Here is a 10,422-nt window from a genome sequence, read left to right as displayed (position 1 = left end):
CAAAAAACATGGTAATTAACGAAAATGATTCCATGATACAAAAGTCCGCTGCATAACGTGCCAGGAACTGGAAACTTGTGCACATAGGACACCTCATCTCCCTTAACAAGTGTAGGAAGTCAGTATATTTAACAATTATTCGCCGAAGATTATTCGCCTACCTGAGATAGCGAACCAATCAAATTGCGCAATCTTAGGAGGTTCACGTGTATCATATATTAGAGAGAGAGAGAGAGAGCGAGAGAGAGAGAGAGAGAGAGAGAGAGAGAGAGAGAGAGAGAGAGAGAGAGAGAGAGAGAGAGATCAATTTTGAGAATAATTTAAGAGAACATCTAAGACTTAAGACGTACTTGTGATCCATCTTATTCAAAAGACATCTAAAAAGCTAGCTGTTGCCTTATGTTCATAGCCCAACATATCGATTACGCTCATGGCATGTAGGCCTACAGATCCCTCTGGAGCCACATGCCAGTGTTTTTTTTTTGGTCAATAAGACAGCGTACTTATTTATTTGACTTAGGATACAAACTTGTCCTACCTGGTATTTCAGGTTTCAGATGTGAACTTTTACACGAAACATTCAACAAAACAATTATAGGGGCATCGAAAGTGAGTCCCTCCCAAGAGCTACTCCAATATCATCGGATGGATACTGCTGCCCCCTGTCGCAGTTGAAAGTAGTCCCGGCCAGTTGGGTGAATAACTGTGAAGCGCGCCTAAGCAATCGGTGCATTGGTCCCTGCAAGTTCCCAGTAGGTGAGTCCATCTCTTATATCACTTTTGGGTTCACATCTTTTTTGTTGTTGTTGAAGGACTTTTATTTTATTCCGAGGAATGGCTTTTATACCTCTAATTTCTTCCCTATGCAGGTTTGTTTAATAGCGCATTTATTATGTCAAAATCAATTACTAACAATGAAAAAGAAACCCGCCGTCTCTATTAAGAACATGATCCTTATCTCACCTGTTTATGAAATATGGGTACATAGTTTGGAGAAATTGTAGTGTATCTATGTATGCGCTAAAATAAAAACTTCCTCGTGAGAAAATGTAGACATATGTTGAAGTAAACTGTTGCCCTAATCCAAAGATTCACAGAAGGTCGCCAGTACCAACCATTATGATTTTCATTGGGAGATCTAACGGTCTCTTAATACTCTTACTAGCTGAACTTGACTTTAATCTCGATAAAATATAGATTTATAGAACTTGAATTGTACAACTTGATAGTACAGAGCACTTGCATTATCACTTTCATTTAGGCCTGTGACTGCAGTATACATTGGATTCGTGTGAAAGGTACATATTATATTTTGCGTGCAAACAAGTCCCATATTTCTTTGAAGATGAACATCATATCAACAGACATTGTGTGTGAGTCTCCCTTAACCAGCACTGCTCAGCTTACATGTCCAGTGGAATGCAGAGTAGCTTGTCTGCAGTCATGCAGGCCAGTATAGACCTACTGTTTATGTTGCGCTTTGCAAAGGGCATTTCTGTCAGTCACCTAGGTGAAGTCATTTTAATGGCCTGTTTATGTTTCATGCATCTGTAGCATCGACAAGATCTTTCCGAACTCATTCTAGAGCATCCCTGGTTTTCTGGTCTCTGCTGGATGCCATAATGACACCTTTTCACTCTGTGATCATTTCTGTCACATCCTGGACTGGGAATTTAGATAGAAAGCCATAGTAGTGGTCACTGTCAACATCAAGCCTTTAAGAAGGGGCCTGCCAATAAGGCCTCAGATATCAAGGTTTCAATAGTTCCATGTCTACAAATAGTCCTATACCGACCTCAGCTCAGCACACCGTGGGTCTGACGGCACCCTGTGGTCTTCCTGTGTCCCACCAGGTATCCAGTCATGGCTAAAGAAACCGGCGCCGCCATCATGAAGACCCAGCAGCTCCTTGCTGCCATGGCCGACACCCACCTGGAACACATGTGCCTCCTGGACATCGACTCGGAGCCGGCTGTGTCCCGCAACACTGGCATCATCTGCACCATCGGTACACCCCCATGCACACATACACAATCACACACACAAACGCACGCAAGCAAGCACGGACGCACACACAGACACACACACGCACAAACCCAAGCACACACACACACACGCACAGACCATCCCCCCCCCACGTGTGTGTCCGCACACGCGCGGACACACACCCTCCTCTGTTTGAGTACCCAGTTATAATAAACCCACACTTATAGTAACATAAGATAATACTTTAGTCCCCAGCATTGATAAAGTAAAATAAGAATACACATTCAAAATGGAAAACAAAACGCCATGTGCAAAATAATTCTAATACAATATACAGAGGTAAATAAATACATTCTGATTCATGACAAAATTACAAAAAGGATGCCCATGTACCTTACATTCCCTGCCGCCATCCAGGGTCGGGTTGGGTTTTGGAGTGTGTTTTATTTGCGGACACCTGACCTTTCCTCCCCGTCCCCACACAGGGCCGGCCTCCCGGTCTGTGGAGATGGCCAAGAAGATGATCAAGGCTGGGATGAACATCGCCAGAATGAACTTCTCTCATGGAACCCATGAGGTCAGTCTGGAGTGATACACTTTATCAGTCGACATTTATCAATTCAAGCATCATTTTGTTGATGAGTTTGTTGATTTCCGGCGGTCGTCAATAGCATCATCACTAGTATCGCCATAAAGTATTTTTTTTAATTTCTCCATGAAGTTCTCTCCAAAGTTGACCTTAAGCATGTCCCAGAGTCCAAATCGGTGGCTGCGAGTGAGAGTGCTATTCTTACATTTGCCCTTCAGCGTCTCGTGTTGGATGTAGCTTAGCAGTATCCAATTGGATAGGAGCAAGTATCTGGATCTAAAACCACCCACCTTTAGCCTTTAAAAGTCATGCCTTTTTACCTTTTTAAACGGGGTGACACTGAAATGATGATACCACCACCAGCTGTGATACTACTAAAGAGAGTACATTGAGTACTTGATCATCAACCCTCCAAAACCATTCGCATTCCATGATACTTAATGTATTATACTTGATAATTAAGTTTAATGAATTATTATACTTTTATTTATATCTGGCCCAGCTAATTTCCACACTCAGTATCTCTAAAGCACAACTGAATGGGGAAAGTATCAGTCTAGGACCCCACAATAATGTAGATGAAAAAGTTGTTAAAGGAGGACGGATGAAATTGGACCCCCGTTTCCTTGGTGTGTCAGTTGTCGGTACGGCTATTATTAGCCTAGCTCGGCGGGTAAGCAGTGTTCAGTGGACCCAACGGCTATCCCTCATTAGCCAGGGACATTATGAGCTCTTTCCAAACTACTAATTAGGTTTAGTTTCAGTTTTGTAAATTAGCATTGTGCAATTATTTGTGATCTGAGGTTTAGCCTTATGACCACACAAAGGGATCAACCACACCTCTTAGAGTCTGTTGAAGGCTGTTCTTTGAGTACTAAAATTAGACAATGGCACGTGCCAATGTCATGTGTCGCAGTTTCCTAGGCTAGCGTTTTTTTGTATGTTGTTACGTGATATGACCTTGAGCAGCCGTGTCTGTTCCTCATCTAATGAAGAAACTTTCAGTTTCTTGAGTCAGTTTCTCAATAGTTAAACAGTACATCTGTGTTTCTCTCTCATACCTGAGTCTTTAAGAAAGCTTAATAGTGCTCATGATTCAAAAAGGAACTGTTACATAATCTATGCAGTCAGTGCAAAAACCAAATCAGCACGCAATTTAATAAATCCTTTCTCCAAACATTTAGTACCACGCCGAAACCATCAAGAACGTCCGTGACGCAGCAGAGAGCTTTGTCCCCGGCTCAAACGAGTACCGGCCCGTGGCCATCGCTCTGGACACCAAGGGACCCGAGATCAGGACTGGACTCATCAAGGGGGTGAGTTCAACAACCACACTTAGAGCACTGCTTGAGATAGCTCCCGTGGGCTAGCTACACACAGCTACCACGCCTGATGCTGTTCTTCATCACAATCTCAGAAATAAATACGTTCACTATCCCTGTGTCCGAGGGCTTACTGTCTTTTGTTCTGTTAAGAGAGGAACCAATAATAACAAACAAAACAAAATAATGATTCCATTTAATGGTGTAAAATGTTGCCCAGGACGTGCAACACACTGAAAACACGTGAAAACACTGAGCTTTTTTACCGCAGCCTGCTGTTGACTGAACGTTGTTGTTGTGCAATGGTTTAGAGCGGTACTGCCGAGGTGGAACTGAAGAAGGGGGAGACCATTAAGCTGACGTTGGACGAGAAGTACATGGACAACTGTGACGAGACACACCTGTGGCTCGACTACAAGAACATCACCAAGGTGGTGGAGCTGGGCAGCCACATCTTCATCGACGACGGCCTGATGTCCCTCAAGGTCAAGGAGATCGGTAGGTCACGTGAAACCCATTCCTAGCCTTAGCAGCTGTAACTCTTTCACAATTCCACTCAAATCAGAATCGTAATTGCTTTTATTATATCTTATATACAGAGTCAAATTATTATGCTTCGTTCCTCAACTGCCACATAGCAGCAACAATACAATATAAAGTAAATAGATACAAATATGTAAATATATGTAAAAATAAGTGATCAAGTGGTACCAGCCACCAACCATTGATTCCACTGCAAAACGCAGAAAAGTGGGACATTGATTAGTAGTAGTATTATTATAGTTGTTATTAATATTGTATATGTCCCTGTGACTAAAAGGCAGCAACTTCCTGCTGTGCGAGATCGAGAACGGCGGCCTGCTGGGCAGCAAGAAGGGCGTGAACCTGCCGGGCGCGGCCGTGGACCTGCCCGCCGTGTCGGAGAAGGACATCCAGGACCTGCAGTTCGGCGTGGAGCAGGGCGTGGACATGGTGTTCGCCTCCTTCATCCGCAAGGCCGACGACGTGCACGCCGTGCGCAAGGTGCTGGGCGAGAAGGGCAAGAACATCAAGATCATCAGCAAGCTGGAGAACCACGAGGGCGTGCGCAGGTGGGGGCCAAAGGTCAAAGGGTCAAAGGTCACGCTATAAGATATATGGAGTCACGGCCCCCGGGGCAGAGGTCAAAGGTCACACCTGATATATGGAGACACGGCCCGGGCAGAGGTTAGCATGTTATTGACAAGTGTTCTCAAGAAGGACGCCCATCCCCCTACCTGCTCCTTTGTAACATGTATATGAATGTAAGTTGATGAATGGAAGATGATGACATCGTACGCCATTGATTCCTTATTGATTTGTAAAGGTTTGACGAGATCCTGGAGGTCAGTGACGGCATCATGGTTGCCCGCGGCGACCTGGGCATTGAGATCCCCACAGAGAAGGTGTTCATCGCCCAGAAGATGATGACCGGCCGCTGTAACAGGATCGGAAAGCCCATCACGTGTGCAACACAGGTGTGTGATCGACGTTATCCGCTGTCGTGAACCTGGAACCTGATTGGCTGAGGACAAGATAATGACTTACAAAGAATAAGACACATGGGCTGCACTCGAGAGTAACGCCTCGTGCCCACTGCACCGTCAGTCAAAGGACGTCGGAAGGCGTGGCTGGCAGATGGGGAAGCTTTCCAGGGTCATCAGAGCCCGAGTAGTGTCACAGTGCTTAAATTTGCATATGCAATCTGATTGGATGACGGATCCGTCGCTGCCAAAAAAGTTGAAAATTTTTCAACTTTTTGACGGTGCCAACGGATCCAACGGAACGGATGGATCCACAATGCATTGCGCGTCCGTCCCCATTCAAAGTCAATGGGGATCCGTCAACAGACGGTGCAGCGGGCACGAGGCGTAACAGTGTGTGACGTCACTGTGATGTCACTGCTGCTCACTAAGCTGCGAACATGTATTTGTCCGTGTCTGGTTCTGTTAGATGCTGGAAAGCATGATCAAGAAGCCCCGGCCCACCCGCGCCGAGGCAAGCGACGTGGCCAACGCCGTGCTGGACGGCAACGACACCATCATGCTAAGCGGGGAGACCGCCAAGGGAGACTACCCCCTGGAGGCCGTGATGATGCAGCACAAGGTACGCTAGGGCGCACGCACACACCAACACACACACACACACACACGCACACCACCACCACTCACACAGCACAGGGTACGCTAGTGCACACACACTCAGACGCACACGCACATGCAAACGCGCACACACATGCCAGCGCTGATCACACAGCAAAGGGTACGCTAGTGCGCGCACACACACACACACACACACACAGACACACACACACACACACACACAACCATGTCAGAATAAGGGGCATCCAGAAGTAGCATAAGTGCTGATTAATGACTACTGTCAGTAGGTGGTGAGGGGGCAGGTATTAGTCATTAGGCAGAGATGTTTGGCTGAGATCAATCGATTCATACAACGGAAATGCTGCATGAGCATGTGTCTAAAAACAACTGGCCGTAATGCAGAGTGGTTATGAGAAACAGGGAAGTGAGGTTGGGGGATTTGTTTTAAAAGATTTTCAGAAACGATATGCATCAGTATGATTCATTACTTTGGTATGGGGTGTTTCTATTGATGAAAGATGCAAGGCCGAAGCACTTGAAGGCGATGTAAAAACCAAACAATGCATCAAAAGAAATCCTTAGACATTTGCATCCTTCTTGCTGAAAAGTTTCGTATTTCTAGATTATGTGATAAAAAACACATCATCGTTACTTACCTTGGTGCGTGCATGGAATGTTGACTAATATTTTCCACTGGATTTATGACTAAATGCTCGTACATGATGTGTTGAACCAGCTTTGTCTCTGTTTCTCTCTCACCACCGCCTCACCCCACCTATGTGTCCACTACTGTCCACTCTCACCCATGCTTGTGTGTGGCTTTGTGCTGCTCGTTGGCTTTGTGTGGCTCTCTGGATCTGCAGCGCAGAACCACAGCGCTACCCGGACGTTAGTCTCAGGGTCCGCTGTGCATCCCAGGTATGCAGGTTTCCCCAGCAGCACTTACTGACTGTTTTGTGTTAACCTAACCCTTTCATAACCAACTGTCCTTATATGTTGCATCACTAAAACCAATACTAGGACAACTACAACAGTGGTGGGATTGAGGCAGTACAAGGCATATTATAGGTTTTAAAGTGTGTTACAATGGTATATTGTATTAAACTAACATCTAAATAAGTTTAAGATAGGGGTTTATTATAATTCACAAGTCCTCTCTCCCCCTCCTTCTCTCTCTCCCCCCTCTCTTTCCCTCCCTCTCTCTCTCTATCTGTCCCCCTCCCTCTCCCCCTCTCTCCCACTTCCTCTCTGTCTCTCTCTCCCCTCTATCTCGCTCCCTCTCTCTCTTTCCCCCCCTTCCTCTCTCCCTCTCTCCCCCCTCTCTCTCTCTCTCCCCCTCCCTCTCCCCCTCTCTATCTCTTCCTCACCTCCCCCTCTCTCTCTACCCCCCTCTCTCCCCCCTCTCTCTCCCTCACCCCACTCCCCCTCTCTCTCTCCCTCGCTCCCTCCCTCTCTCTCCCTCAGATCGCCCGTGAGGCCGAGGCGGCCATGTACCACAGGCAGATGTTCGAGGAGCTGCGCCGCACCTCCCACTTGACGCGCGACCCCACAGAGGCCATCGCCATCGGCACCGTCGAGGCGTCCTTCAAGTGCTGCGCCAGCGCCATCGTGGTGCTCACCAAGACCGGCAGGTCCGTACCCCCCCCCCCCCCCCCCCCATCACCCCGAAACCCACTTCCAGGGCAATTCTAACCCTCCGGCTCCATTCCAAACCGTTTCCCTACCTCTCGCTCCCTGTGGCTCGTTCACTTTATCTTCGAGTGTAGGAGCAGTCAGTGAGCGGAGCAGTAGGTAAAGTAGAACAAGCAGCTTGGAATTGGGACAGCTAAGCGGTGGATTTGGGACAACTTTCAGACTTTCTTTATGGCCGTACTTCTTTATGGCCACATTTCTAATGGCCTGGTTGAAAAATCCCCAAAACACTTTCTGTGTGGGAATACATAAATCGCAGAGTAACATTAAAGTAATCAAAGGGCTTGTAAATCAGGACGTGAAAATCGCAATGACCGCCTCCATTTCGGCAGTATAGGAGCATAGGAATGTTATCGGTAATGATTGTGTTTTCAGCATTGAATTGAATGATTGATTGATTATGGGGAGACATTGTTGTGTTTGAAAGCACCCCAGGGTTTCTCATTCGAAGCACGGTAAAATAAATAATAATAATTAGCTAATAATTAGCCTAGGTTATTTACTACACTACTACTACACATAACCGCACCACGAGGCATCAGAAAATAGCGCAGTATCGCCAAAAGAAGTCCCATGATGCATTCTGCTGTACGAGCCTTATTGGAATGCATCCTCTGAGTCGCGGTCTTTCCTCTGACGAGTGCCTGATCATAAGTCCCCAGGCCCCCTAACAGAAGGCTGGCACAGGAGAGCTGCTACATGGCTCCCACGCTGACCTTTGGAGATCTGAACCCTAGCATTTCCCCAAGCTAATTTTATCTCCCTCTGTATATCACCCTCCCTATTGAGTTCACGCATGCAGACACAGCCTGTCCAGCCTGCTGGTACACGTTATTCCACAACAACAGATACTGCCGTATACATTTGTTTTGTTGCACTGAACAGTATGCATACATGCTTTGAATTATTTCTGCAAACATTACAAATATGTAAAAATACATATATTTTGTACGTTCAAATGTGTATCTAGGCACTGCTACATGCATTTGTTTGGTTGCAGTGAATAAGGTGTATAAACGCCTCGAATCTATTTCTTCGAACATATATCATTACATATATATAAAAATACATATATTTGAATATGGACTAAAATGTGTATCTAAGCAGTGCCTCCCATTGGCTGGTTTGGCCCACAGGTCAGCCCACCTGCTGTCACGGTACAGGCCCCGCTCCCCCGTCATCGCCGTGACCCGGTGCGGGCAGGCGGCCCGCCAGGCCCACCTATACCGCGGGATCTACCCCGTCCTCTACACCAAGCCCGCCAACGACGTCTGGGCCGAGGACGTGGACCAGAGGGTCAACTTTGCCCTGGAGTATGGTGAGAGAACGTCGCCATGACAACCACCACCGCTGTCCTATGCAGCTTGTTCAAAGGGGAATGGTTTTACTATTAGCTATTCAGTAATTAATCGGAATTTGGTTAACCAAAGCGAATTACAGGGAAATTAGATACTTGAGATAAGTAATTTGAGAAGCAAGTTGCTTTCAGACGCGCGGGATCGAACCCAGTGCCTTTCGGCTGTGGGTGGAACATCGTAGCAGAGACACTGACATGTCTAAGTTGGGAATCTTTAATTGCGTTTTTAACATCTCTCTGAACTCTCCTCCTCTGTTGCGTGACCTCCAGGCAAGCACCGCAACTTCCTGAAGTCTGGTGATGTCATCCTGGTGGTGACAGGCTGGCGCCCGGGCGCAGGGTACACCAACACCATGCGCGTTGTCCTGGTGCCTTGAACCACACCCTGCCCCCCCCCCCCCCCCCCCCCCCACCCCCCCCACCCACACACCCACACACCCTCCACGCCCCCTCCTGGGGCATTAGAAAAGCCCTCCGTCCCTCCTCTCCCTTCAGTCCAACTTCTATAGAGGACCACTGTCCCCTCCACCTCCACCAGGCCGGTCCCAAGCCTTCTGAGACAGTCACCCCACACAGCACGACAGCACAAGGCCCACCCGATTGTAACCCGCAGTCCTCTTCCACCTACCCACCCTGATTCCACTTGTGTGTTCTGCAGATGTGTTACTCACTGTCTGGGTCCTCTTCCATTAGTGTGTGTCTGTCCTGAGGCAAATACATGCAAATTATTTTATGATGTTCTGTCATCTTTATTTTGTCCTGTTAGTTTGTGTCTGATTGAGTTTGCACTGTTACCACAGAATGCCATGTCAGACCTTTTGGTTTGGAAGCTGGGAACTTGAGGGGAACATGTGGTTGAGTTCTAATGCAGACATTTGTTCAGTTCAGTGGCCATCTGGATTGTGACATGTTGACATGACATGGATTTAAAAATAAACATTGACATCAAATGCTTTCTTGTTGTTATCTAACTATCAATCTCTCTGTGTGTCTATCGATCTATCAATCTCTCTGTTTGTCTACCTATCTATATATCTATCGGTCTGTCTTGTCTGTCTGTCTTGTCTATCTATCTGTCTTTCTCTCTATCTATCCATCTATCTAGCTATCTATCTTCCAGTCTTGTTTAGACAACACACTAAGTGAGTGTTGATATCTGAAATACATAGTTGATGTTTTGAGTAAACTTCCCCCTGCGGACTATTGATTCTACATTAAGAGAGACACCGGATCCACCGAACCTAAAACAAACACACCATCTAGTGTTGAGTTCAGGGATCAGTCGTTCAGCTCTGCATCCCAAGGCCCCAGCATTTGTACGAACCAGCTCTGTAAATTAATCCCCGGTGGGGATCG

General features: G+C 46.7%; 1 protein-coding gene across 1 annotated transcript; it reads left to right on the top strand.

The window, feature by feature from the left end:
• The first annotated feature begins 680 nt into the window (after nt 1–680).
• Nucleotides 681–9,953, top strand: pkmb (pyruvate kinase M1/2b). Its single transcript, XM_079743114.1, has 11 exons — nt 681–756; nt 1,854–2,008; nt 2,472–2,563; nt 3,760–3,891; nt 4,209–4,395; nt 4,718–4,988; nt 5,243–5,393; nt 5,869–6,021; nt 7,482–7,648; nt 8,846–9,027; nt 9,337–9,953. Exons 2-11 carry the CDS (start codon nt 1,864–1,866, stop codon nt 9,441–9,443), a joined length of 1,587 nt encoding a protein of 528 aa, XP_079599240.1. The 5' UTR covers nt 681–756; nt 1,854–1,863; the 3' UTR covers nt 9,444–9,953.
• The last annotated feature ends 469 nt before the right edge of the window (nt 9,954–10,422 follow it).

This window comes from Pollachius pollachius, assembly GCF_949987615.1.
Source record: "Pollachius pollachius genome assembly, chromosome: 9".
In the NCBI taxonomy this organism is placed as follows: domain Eukaryota; kingdom Metazoa; phylum Chordata; class Actinopteri; order Gadiformes; family Gadidae; genus Pollachius; species Pollachius pollachius.
Note: the sequence above shows the minus strand (reverse complement) of the source record. Positions and strands in the feature narration are given on the sequence as shown.

Excerpts from the sequence above, each read along its gene's own strand:
- pkmb (XM_079743114.1), top strand. The coding sequence starts at position 1,864 with ATGGCTAAAGAAACCGGCGCCGCCATCATGAAGACCCAGCAGCTCCTT. Across the intron at positions 2,009-2,471 it reads TGGCATCATCTGCACCATCG|GGCCGGCCTCCCGGTCTGTG; the intron begins GTACACCCCCAT and ends GTCCCCACACAG. Across the intron at positions 6,022-7,481 it reads CCGTGATGATGCAGCACAAG|ATCGCCCGTGAGGCCGAGGC; the intron begins GTACGCTAGGGC and ends TCTCTCCCTCAG.